Raw genomic sequence first — 12,449 nt, forward strand, 5'->3', positions numbered from 1 at the left:
GACTGTGTCCGGATGAAGTTACCCCTTCTGCCTGAGCCACAGAACCAAGAAAACCCAAGCGGTGTCAGGTCAAAAGCGCGCCGCGACAAAGGCGCGCCCAGACAATTGAGCGCAGCGCGGAGGCGCGCGCCGCTCTAAATTACTGTTTTTAGGGCTCCGACGGGGGGGGCGTGGGTTTACTTAATAGACATCGCGCCGCGTTGTGGGGGCGTTGTGGGGGGTGTGGGGGGTTGTAACCCCCCACATTTTACTGAAAACTTAACTTTTTCCCTGTTTTTAGGGAAAAAGTTCAGTTTACAGTAAAATGTGGAGGATTACAACCCCCCAAACCCCCATAACGCCAGCGCGATGTCTATTAAGTAAACTGGGGGGGTTCCCCAACAAACCCCCCGTCGGAGCCCCTAAAAACTGTAATTTTGTGCGGCGCGTGCCTCCGCGCTGCGCTCAATTGTCGGCGCGCGCTTTTGTCTTTCACGCCGTTGTCTATGAACCCACCCAAGCAGACATCTCCAACTCCTCCCAGTTCCAACATCCAGGCAGCCTTCTCCTACTCCTCTCAGTCCCAGTTTCCAGAGAGTTATCTCTCCTTCCTCCCACTTTCAGCATCCAGGCAGTCATCCCCCCACTCTTCCCAGTTGCAGCATCCATGCAGCCATCTCCCTCTTCTGTGCCTTCTGGTGCACCAAAGGTAGAAATAGTTAGAGGAGATGGGAAGAGACAAAGAGATAGCTATAACAGGGACAGTCAGGATGAAATAGAGGCGATAAAGGTGTCAAGCCCACCGAGGCACAAATCATTTTCATACCCTTCCCAGACAGGAGAGAGGAGAACCTTCTGTAACTTTCTGGTTGGTTCCACTCAGAATTGTAATCTTTCGCCATATAGCGGTTATCAGCTGTGAATTGAAGAAAAGGAACAATCAGGGATACAGCATTTCCAAAACAACTGCATTAAAACAGAAGAGAAAGACAAGTGTTTAAGCTCAGGAAAGGAGATGTCAGTACTCCCTCAGCTCCCCTCAGACCCAATGGCATGATGTAAGGAGGAGGAATCACACATTTAGGGGTTCAAACGGAAGTGCAGAATGATTGGGAGCTCCGTAATCATTGAAGAGAATGCAACACTCAATACAAGACAGCATCCTTACCCTCCAGTTTAAAGTTTGTAGTTTTAGCATACTGTTAGCTGAGAATCAAAGGGACTCATAATCCATAAACTAAAACATCCCAAAATTTGCCTAAGGGCCAGATTCTATAAATGGTAGATACATTCGGCGCTGCTAGGTGCCTTAATTGCAGCCGCCAAGTGACGCCTAAGTTTGGGATCCGTACCTTTCCTTTTTTTAATTGGCTTAATCAGCATGGTAATTGACCACGCCAATTTAAAAAGATTAATTAGACAATCTGTATTGTAGAAATACAGAAGGGACTCATCATAGGCTGTGTTTTGGCAGAAGCCTTCGTCAGGAGTCTACAAAAGTCGCCATGTTGATTTAGAAGGTGGCAAGTTAGCCTAGCAGCTTCTTATAGCATAGCGTTGATACGCAGCTCTCTCCAACGTGCCGAGCTCCACTTCTGTGGAGAGGATGCGGTATATAAACTTAAGGTTTAGTTTAGTTTAGCTCTATCTTTCTGGGAAATATACTTTACATGTTGATCTCTCATAGACTCCTGACGAAGGCTTCTGCCGAAACACGGCCTCTGCCGCATCTCATTTTTGTATTTCTACAATAAAGAGCTGTTTCAGTTGTATCCCATCCGTCTACCTGGGATTTCCCACTGTACTTTGTTACCCTTTCTCGTGGAACTTTCTGATTTTCTACTATTTGTTAGTGGACTTTGCTATTTAAAAATTATCCCCTCTTCCTTCAGGTAAAAGTTGATGGTTCTTTGAGTTTGTGTGGCTGTCAGGGTCTGTTGTTTTGCTCTGTCTATAGATACTCGTTGCTGTCTCCCAGAAGCCACTGCCTTGGGTGATTGACTTGTCTTGCCTAACGATTGGGCTAGCCCCGATCATAGAGCTCCGTGTCTTTAGGAAGTGTCCAGCACTGGCTTTGTTTTCTAATTAGCACATACATAACCTGCACTTTCAAGTTGTTGGACTGCAAGCCCAAGCAGTTGGTGAGAATAAATTCAGGACTGGCTAAACGTCTGCACAGAAGCATAGCATCATAGGGTAATTTTACATAGGCAATATGCATGCCAGCTTACAGTTCAATGTGTAAAACTCTAAACTATTGAAATGCTATAACCTCTCCCCCCACCCCCCACCCCCAAAGAGCCCAGTCAGAACTTTTCTTAATACTGGAAGCTGAGGGCACTTTGGGAATTAAGCCAATGAAAGTTTAATTTGTAACTTAAATGTAAAGGCCAGCTCAGCAAATTAGATGCTGTGAACCCATGAAGAAGTTATATATATTTTCACCAATTCAGTGTGCAAACTCTGTTCCAACTTTATTCTCCTCCTCCTGCCACCTACCCCCATCTTAGTCCACCAGCTCTCATGTGGAGCCTTCATTTTGCTGGTCTCCTCTCTAGGGCTGGTCTTTACGATAAATAGGAAATTACACACAGCTGTGATTTTTAGGGTTAGAGCAACAATGTATGACTCTTACTATTAACCCTCTCCACAAGGTTCTTGTTGAAGTCATGCCTGCAGACTTTCTCCACATGTTTCTTGCAAAGTCCTGTCAGATCATCCTTGAGGCTCAGCATTGCCTGAGTCAGCTTCTCCCCTTCCAGCTGGACATTGTAACTTGGAAGAGGAAGGAGAGCGGGAACATTTCTGACCACTTCCTGAAATTCCTGCAAGAGAAATGGGTAAAAGTCTGTTTTCTAGTTCATCCAGTAAAATCACTAAAGCCTAGAACTTTTTTTTTTTTAAATATATAAATATTTTATTAATTTTCCAAAAAACGTGACAATGCAATATATGTTTTAACAATCAAAGAATAAACTGAACCGATGTGTTACAGGAGGTAATGGACTCTGCAATTTATATCTAATAATTCTGAGAACTGAAATGACTGACTGAAGCAACCTTAAAATAACTGGGGGTGCTAAACTTACCTCTCTCTGGACACAGTGAAGAAATGTGCTCAGTACTGGGATGCTCAGGAACCCAAAGAAGCAGCATCCAAATTACATCTAATTCCTCAGGCGCTGCTATTAATGACACACCCGACTCATTACCCTGGGATGAAAAATGCTAACCTCACCTGGTTCCTCATGCAATGGCTTGGGTGAAGCTCTAATTCCACTAAGCCCTGCGTGAAGCTGTGGCCCTGAAAGATTAGTGTCATCAGGAGGTAGGGAACATCTTCCCAGCAGGGACGCCAACTGTTACCTGTAGGAAGAGCACCGCGTCGGTGGTATGCAGCAACTTGTCTCCGTCTTGCTGGCGATCTTGCAGCTCTTCTCGCCGGGTCTGCAGCTCCTTCATGATTTCCTCAACCTGCTCTACGCCCGTTCGCTCCTTCTGCTCCAGGCCCGCCTTCACCTCGTCTTGATGCCGCTGCAGCTCCCGCAGTATGTCTTTGAAGGCATTGTCCACCGCTCCTTTCTGATTGGTTGTGTAGTTCTGAGGACGGGACAATAGAAGAACAGTTGAAAAACAGTCCAGGAACAGTTTTTTCATTTCATGAAGCTCTTTACCTTCCAGTTCAAGGTTTACACTCCCAGAATGTGTTGTGATGGGTACTAAAGCTTTGCACATTTTAAGTGGTTTAATAATGGACTCGTCTTCATAAGATTAACAAACAGATGAGTTTTACAGATATCATTATGGAATTGATATTCAAAGAGATTTAAACAGCCAGAAAGGCTTCTGGCCATTTCATTTCTTGTCCAGGGCTAAATGGGCCTATTCAGCTGAAAATGCCTGGTTAATGCCTAACCTGAAACCAGCTACTTTATAGGTGTCCCAGGAGCAAAGTCTGCACTTAGACAACTCAGCAAGGGGTTTTCACCAACTTTCACAGTATTTATTTATGTACAGTTTATTTATTTATTTATTCAATTTTCTATAGGGAAGAATGGTTTACATGAATTTATTCAGGTACTCAAGCATTTTTCCCTGTCTGTCCCAGGGCTCACAGTCTGTCTAATGTACCTGAGACAATGGGGGGGGGGGGGGTTAAGAGACTTGCCCAGGGTCACAAGGAGCAGCACGGGCTTGAACCCACAACCTCAGGGTGCTGAGGCTGTAGCTTTAGCCACTGCGCCACACTCTCCCCCCTTCTAAATGTGCTGTCTGTATGACTTAGGCCCCAAATTCTAAAAGTTCAACAAACTACATAGGTGCCTAACTTAATTGATTAATAGGCTTAATCATCATCAATAATTGGCACAATACTTCATAATTGCCATTATGTCTATGTATGCCTCACTGAATGTACAGTCTTCTTTGATGTAAACCGCTTAGAACTTATGGTAGGGCGGTATATAAGAATAAAAGTTATTATTAATATTACAGTACTCCCCCGATATTCACGGGGGTTCCGTTCCAGGAACCTCCGCGAATCTCGAAAAGATGCGAATACGGTTTTTCATGGGGGAGCCTGAAGAAGGCAGCGGGAGAGGGCAGCCGGAGCGCCGCGAGTGCAGGAAATCACTCGCAGTTTGCTCCGACTGCCTCTTCCTGCACTAAGTCGGGCCTTATCCAATCACACGCAGCTCCTGATTGGATAAGGCCCGACTTAGCACAGGAAGAGGCGGTTGGAGCGTACCGCGAGTGATTTCCTGCACTCGCCAGTGCTCCGGCTGCTCTCTCCTGCCTCTTCCGTTGCCCTCTCCTTGTCGGCAGTTCGCGGTCGGAAAATACCGCAAATGACCGGGACCGCGAACCGCCGACCGTGAATGACTGGGGGAACACAGTACTTAGACTTAATTGAAAGTTAGGCACCTAATTTGAAAAACGCAATTTTATAAAAAGTAGGCGCCTAGTCCAAAGCGCCTACCTACAAGGGGTGCATTGTGGATGCATTTTCACATGCGGTGCCTGCTTTGACTTAGGTATTATTGTGCGCCTAACACAGGCGCAAGCATTTAGGCCACAAAAACCCTGGCATAAATACATGTTACATTCCGGTTAGTGGCACAGTGAGGATGAGTGGCACCCGGAACGGTGGTGCCCCTCTCCCGTCCTTTTCTCTGCTCTCCCCTGCTACACGCGTGCCCCCCTTCCCTTCCCCCATCCCTCTTTAATATTCTAGGCGCGAGCAGCATCACAAACTTGCTGCCCACGTCATGTCGGCTCTCCCTCAGATGTCACTTCCGAGGCGCAGGACCCGGAACTGATGTCAGAGAGAGCTGACACCGATGTGGGCAGCAAGTTTATGCTACTGCTCGCGCCGGGAAAATTAAATAGGTACAAGGGAAGGGGTGCACTAGTGCAGCGGAAGGGGGGGTCAGGAAGGAGTGAGGGGCGAAGAGGACAGGTGCTGGGGCCCTCACCAAGAAGGCACCTGGGGCGGACCTCCCCCTTCCCCTTACTACGACACTGATTATGATACAGTAAGTATTTTTGTGCACTTGTTTCTCAAACAAAAATCTACCTGCACAAAAAGCACATAGAAGTCTCCATGCAGCTTTGTACCCATGGCAGGTTTCAAAGGGAAGGTGCCTACTTTCGCTCTGAAAACTGGGGCAGAGCCTACAGCCAAGAAGTCTTTGGGCTAGATTCACTAAGCTTACCGATTGTGCTCCGACCAGTTTGCAAGCCTTCTCCGACCCCAACCTGATTCACTAACCTTCTGCCCAATCCGATCCGCACATGCAAATGAGGGGAAATGGCATGCATAAGTAGGAAGGCAGCGATTCACGAAACAGAAGAAGGAACACCGATTGGGCTGGCCGATCCAAAATGAAGCGACTGCTTAGGACCAGTCACTTACTGGTCCTTTCCGACTCTCCTGCTCTCTGCCCTACTGAAATCCCTGAAATCTCCCTGCTCTCTGCCACACTGCTCTCTGTGAGCCCATGGTTTTAACCCACGGGTTTAAAGCGTGTTTTGTTCCATAGGCTGCAAAGCATGTTCTGTTCCAACTTCCATAAAGGATTCCTTTCGGGAGCTGCAATGTCGAACTGTCCCTATGCCATCCCTCCCCCTTTGTTTTGACCTCGCTTGTGCGGCGAGCATGTTGCATCTACAGCCAACCAGGATGGCGCGCATGTGTCGTGATCGCTCTGCAGCGATCCGTGGGGCGTGCGTCCGATCAGATAATTTGCATGAGGACTCTTTGGTGAATCGGTCGCCCGGCAAAACTTGGCCACGGATTGCCCACGGATCGCCCAACAACGGAGACGTTAGTGAATCTAGGCCTGTATGCCAATGTGGACAGTTTGAAAATTGCTCCCTTAATATTTTAAGATTGAAATGGAAAACTCAGAAAGAAATCAAGAAAAATTAAATGCAAAAACAGAAAAAGAGATAGAAGGCAGAAAAAAGAAAGGAGAGCATTTTGTTCTCACCCTGATGCGATCCTTTTCCTTCTGCCATTTCTCCACTTCATCACCCACGTTCATAATCGCCAGGTGCAGCTGCTCCTGTCGCTCGGACAGCTCTGCCTTTCAAAGGAGAATTGAGAAACATAAAATTTATCTTCACAATCTGCTCCATTAAGTCCTAGAGTATCTGAAAACTTCAGGAGTCCATTAAAGGTTTTATTTAATGTTTTTATAAGTATCCAGATACAATTTTCTGTTTGCCACTCTGTCCCCTCCCCTCCCTAATGTGCACACAGGCCCCTGCTGCAAGGATACGATACCATTCCATAACTAACATGTGGAAAGTTGCCTCTTCTTGGCGTCGTGGGCGGGGTTACAAATATGGTTGCTGTTTTCTTTGATCATATCATGGTTCCTAGCTGCAGGCGAAAGCCCTGCGTAACTCCTGCATTTCAGGACACAACCCAGGGTGTGTCTCTAACAATTAGAGATTTTATGTTAGGAGGAATGAGGATTGACATTCACCAACTTCTGAAACAGGGGAGACGCCCTTATCTGTGCCGTGTTCAAACAACATAAAAAATCATCTTCAATTTACTTCTTTTTTTTTTTTTTTGAAGGGGGGGGGCTCAGCAGCTCCTTTGATCATTCTCTACTAGAGGCCTTGGCTTGTGCCTTACCCAGGGTAGCTCCACATTTTAATTCGCCTCCTTTAGCTCAGCCATCATAGGGACATTTCCTGCCCTCTTTGAAAGCTAGGACACACACATATTCAATAGGTGTCACTCCTGAGCACCAACTGGGACACCCTCCCTGGCTGGTAGTGCCCCCAAACACTGACAACGCAACAGTCCCAACTTTTGCAAGAGTTGGGTCCACTACTCAAACCTCGGTATACAACATTTGATGTGGTTTTGGCCTATTTGCCAATTTTAGGTCTGTGTCTATAAACTGGTGTCTTTGTGTAACATCTCAATTGCCTGGCTATGCAACTTATTAAAGGGTGGAAAAGCGTTGCCATTTTGCAGGACTAATTGTTCAAAATGATTAATATTTAGGCCACAGGACATCTGGAACTTTTGGACTTAATAAATATCTGTTTTACCGTTTGGCTCTTTATTTTGGTTTCATGCCATCGGCCCTACTTGTTCTTATTACACGGTATTCGCTATGCAGGCAAACTGGGAAAATCCCTTCTCTTCAGAATCACAGGTCTTTGGAAAGACCTTACTACCCCACTGCGGAACCTGGGCTCCCTCCAATTATTCCGCAAGCAACTGAAAACCCGGCTTTTCACTAAAATGCAATTTTTTCATGTTTTTGTTATGCGTAAAACTTCAATAAAACTTACTGAACTTAAAATGTAATTCTATCCCCCCTTACTCTTCTCTTCTATATATAAGTTCATGTAAACCTTTTTTTCCCTATATTTTAAGTTCTCGTAAACCTTTTTTTTCCTTCTCTTCCTATATTTTAAGTTCTCGTAAACCTTTTTTTTCCTTCTCTTCCTATATTTTAAGTTCTCGTAAACCGTGCCGAGTTCCACATCCGTGGAGATGATGCGGTATATAAACTTAAGGTTTTAGTTTCGTTTAGTTAGTTTATTATGCATAGAAATGTCTGTGCATTCAGGAAGACTAACACAGCAACCACACCAACTTGTTCATGTTTTAAAATTCATGTCTTTTCTTCCTTCACATCTCAATCCAGACCATAACACAGCATAAGCATTCAGATCAAGTTTCCTCTATTGGTATCCAGTCTGAACTGGCAGCTTGTGATCTGTGCGCAAACAAGACAACGCTTGTTGAAACAGGAACACGTCAAACCAATGACTGTAGAATGGGAATCGCTTTGTTCCACACTAGACCTAGCTAGGCCTGCAGCTGCACGCATCCCTTGTGGCAGGGAGAGAACTAGCAGTCACGAAAAAGCTCTCTAATGAGCTCAGTGTGACAAAACAGTTGAGAAGGCCACAGTTGAAGACTGTGTGTGCATAAAAAGAGGTCTTACTGCTTCGGGCCTTGGGGACAAACATATTTTTGTAGGCTCTTATCACAGATCTACATTTATTCCTCTGCTGCCTCCTCCCACCCCGCAAAATTAGCTGGGACTGGGACTGAGGCCTTGTCTCCTGCGCAGAAACCAGGAGCAGGACGGGCCATTATTCCTCCTGTGATTGTTGTGGCTTGAATTATTCCTTAAAGCTTGCTACCATACTCAGGACCATTTCCTACAGCTGCTTTGGTCTACTCTGGAGAGATGGGGGAGCAGATCTGAGGAGAAAGTGGAGGTCCATATAAAAGGGAAGATTGGCAGGACTAGAGATAGGCAGGCAGTGAGAAGGGTTGTGGATTCAAGAGGCCTGGATTGGATCAAGGGAGTGAGACATGTCAAGTACTAAAAATGCAGATTACTGGCAATTAAATTATATTAGCAGATTAAAAGTTTCTGCCAGTCCCAGGCTTAAGCAACTGATCTGCAACCTTCCCTTGGCACAAGATCTTCACCTCTGTCAAAAGATTACTATTCCCAAATGTAGGACTTGACAGGTCTGAGGTCCTCCTCCTTTCAACTTGATATCATGACTTGTTTGCCTGTGTAATAATCCTGCCCTGATCTCTACAATACTGTAGATGTGTCAAACTCCTGATCTCTACTATAGATGTGTCAAACTAGAGACCTCAAGGGTTGCAAACTAGTCTGATCTTCAAGATTCCCCTAATGGAGATGAATGAGATATATTTGCATACGACTGAAAGAATATCTAGAAAACCAAAGCAGTCTATAGTCCATAAGGGTTGCAGTTCGAAGCTCCTCCACTAGTGAAAGAAGGAAGTAATTTACCTCTTATAGGCCCTTCCATGAGTGATGTCTAGTTCAAGAGGCAACAACTATTAAAGGCCAATTATAATGTGAAGGCAGTTCATGTGATGAATGGCATGCATTAAGCAATACACAAGAGACTGAAGGACCTAAAGAGGTAGGCCTGGATATTCAATAGGGTTTATGCTCTCAATTTTGAGAGTTATGCTCCTAGCCTGGCCTCTTTAAAACTTTACTAGAGCTGAGTACAAAAAAATTCATCACAAAATTTCACTAAGCTCCTATATTTAGGAGATTAAAAGTGGGAGGCAACAGGGCTGGGTTTTGGGGAGGTGAAAATCGTTAGGAGCTTTTCAGTACTAGGCTCAAAATAATTAGACTTCTAAACCTAGGCAGACAAATGTCAGGCTTACATGTACAATTTTTATGCTCGTAAATTAAACTCAGGCCAGGATTTTCAAAAACCTGCGTTAAAAAGCGACGCTCTGCTACGGCAGCTGTTTTCATAATGAATCTAGAAACCCGAGACATTCTTAAAAAATCACGCAGCAAATAAGATCGCCGGACAGCAGCGACCATGGGTGGGTTTTTTTGGGTGGGTTTTTTAGTATTGGGACTGTACGCTCTAGAGCTGAAAAAAAGAAAAGAACAGGGAGATATGATAACACACATTCAAATATCTATCAGATAACAAAAGATAGAATCTTCTATGCAGTGTAAACTCAGGGGCAAAAAGTCATTATATCAAGCCGAAAGGAGGGAGGCTCAAAAGCAACATGAAAACATATTGAGAAATGGCTTATCAGAACAGGTTACTAGAGCCAAAAGGGTGGCAAAATTCAACCATACACGGGATAGACACCAGGGGATAAACATTCAGGTGGCAGCGGTCACCAGCATTGAATATCTGGTTATGTGTGGCCAGCTGCTGCTTATGCAGTTAAGTGAGATATTCAGCACATAAGCCTCTATGTGATACCAGATAAAGACAGGACTGATTTTATACGATCTGATTTGTGCAGTCAACTTAAGCAGTTAAGTGCTGAATATTGGCACTTAACCTCATAAGTGGCGCCTCTGCCCCCAGACCACACTCAGAATCACTAACTATGGTTTTAGCAGTCAGTGCTGACCTTCAAGGGCGCCAACCAGTTAAGTGCTGCCGGATATCAGCAGATCATGCCCTCCACAAGATTCAACCAGGCAGAAGCCCCGATTGGGTTAATGCCGGGCGGGTAACACCATCAGGACTCACCTCTTTGCTGTATTTCTCAGCCTCCACGGTGACCGTGCAGTGGTTCTTGTGCTCCTGGAACATGCAGAGATAGCAGATGCAGGTCTGGTCTGTCTGGCAGAAGAGCTCCATTGTCTTGAAATGCAGTTGGCACTTTCTCGCCTCAAAGTCTCTGATGGGGTCCAGCAGCTTGTGATCACGGAAAGCTGCTCCCTCAAGATGGGGTTTCAGGTGGATGTCACAGAACGACGTCTGGCAGACAAGACATGACTTCACAGCTTTCTTCTTGAAATCAATGCAGGAGTCACACAATACATCCTCTGAAGCCTGCTGGCTTCTTGGAGTAATGCCTTTTGGAGAATCCCCTAAATCCAGGCCAAAGCGATTTGCTTTCTTAGTGTCAACTGGCTGCAGGGCTGGACGGTTCATCCCCTTCGTAACCCCTGGATCCAGAACAGAGTGGCTTGCTACATTTTCATGTTCTAGCTCTATCCTGGAAGTAGTTGGAGACTTCATATTCCCTGTCTCACTATTAAGCCGGTTGAGTTTCTTTAAGTCCCCGGATTCTACAGTAGGACGAAGTGGTTTCCTGGCATCTAACTCCAGACCAAAGTGGATTTTCTTTCCGCCATCTGGCTCTGAACTACTAATGTGCTGGACCTTCACAGCCCCCTTCTCTAAAGATGGGCTGTTTGACTTCTCATTCCCCGTTTCCGAAGTGCCATTCATCTCCTCTGGTGTTTTGTTAGAACCGCTGGATAAACTCTTATTCTCTGGCCCTTTGGCAGTACAGTGTGATGTTTCTGTGTCCTCTCTTTCTAGGGCAGATCCATTTGCAGTCTTTATGTCTCCTGCGTCCATCTTGCAATCACTTAAGCACACAGGTTTCACTAATCTTTCTCTTCTGGCTGCAGCCTTCCCCACACCACTGTTGGTTGTACAGCTCCGCTGCGTGTAGGGAACCTTCGCAGTTGCTTCCTTTGTGCAAATGAAGTCAGCACAACAGTGCTAGAGAAAAGCTACCTGAACTGCGCCCTGCAGGGACTTTAGGGAGGGCACCTGGTAGTGAAAACTGCAGAGACAGGTAAAGAGATTTTCGCATTTCACAAGAATCACCACACCCAGGAAGTTCAGGAACATTCCTGCCTCGCCCACTTTTGCAAAAGCGAAAATTAATTTTAATTATTTTGCAGGCACAGAAAACCTGCTTGGCTGCTCCATTTTTTTTATTTTTTTTTTTTTAAAGTACCTAATTGTTTCTTTAGCAAGGAGAGGAGTGTGTTTAACTTTAATGCTTACAGAGCTAATTAGAGGGAGTTGACACCCTTGACCTGGCAGCAGAGTTATGGGGATTTTGCCATATCCAGATAAAAGTGGTTAAATAGGGTATACCAGAGTGTCAGCAGGAACTGGGATATGGGAACTTGCTGAGACCCCAAGTTCCATATTATTAGAAGCAGAGGATAATTGTACTAGGCCATGGTACACCCTCACCTGGTAGGCAACAATCTTGGTTAGGTAAATGTATTCAGCAAGTTATGTTATCCTATTGCAGTTTTCGGAAATTAATTAAGACCACTTTGCTCGATAAGTTTATTACTTAGTGAGTTTTATTATTGAAATTATATTTTACAAATATTTGTATTTTTTACTTTATTATTGTATTTCTCTGATTGTCCAGCTCTTTTCAGTGTAAACCGCGGTATAAAAGAATAAAGCTATAGCATAAGTCCTTATGCACTTTATATTTATTGAAATTGATATTAAAAATAATTTAAAAAGGTACAGCACAGGTCACTTTACCAAGACCAATGATGACTATACCACCCCAGTAAGGGCACGAAAAATCATTTAAGTATGGTATTTGAGGTCTGGTAATTCAATGCAACTTGATATGAATTTGTTCTCTGGTTCATAATAGGTTTTTATTTTGAATAAATTTT

The 12,449-nt window shown here is 44.8% G+C and overlaps 1 protein-coding gene across 2 annotated transcripts in view; it reads right to left on the reverse strand.

The window, feature by feature from the left end:
• The window catches only part of TRIM29 (tripartite motif containing 29), a 41,902-nt gene extending 30,318 nt beyond the window's left edge, over positions 1-11,584 (reverse strand). For both annotated transcript variants that reach the window (XM_033918595.1, XM_033918593.1), the window contains exons 1-5: positions 10,528-11,584; positions 6,471-6,566; positions 3,346-3,579; positions 2,615-2,804; positions 806-895 (exon numbers count right to left, since the gene is read on the reverse strand). In XM_033918595.1, the coding sequence (XP_033774486.1) occupies positions 806-895; positions 2,615-2,804; positions 3,346-3,579; positions 6,471-6,566; positions 10,528-11,367 (1,450 nt within the window). In that variant the 5' untranslated portion in view covers positions 11,368-11,584. The remainder of the gene's footprint in view (positions 1-805; positions 896-2,614; positions 2,805-3,345; positions 3,580-6,470; positions 6,567-10,527) is intronic.
• Positions 11,585-12,449: the final 865 nt, after the last annotated feature.

The sequence above is a fragment of the Geotrypetes seraphini genome, chromosome 13 (genome assembly GCF_902459505.1).
Source record: "Geotrypetes seraphini chromosome 13, aGeoSer1.1, whole genome shotgun sequence".
Taxonomy (NCBI): domain Eukaryota; kingdom Metazoa; phylum Chordata; class Amphibia; order Gymnophiona; family Dermophiidae; genus Geotrypetes; species Geotrypetes seraphini.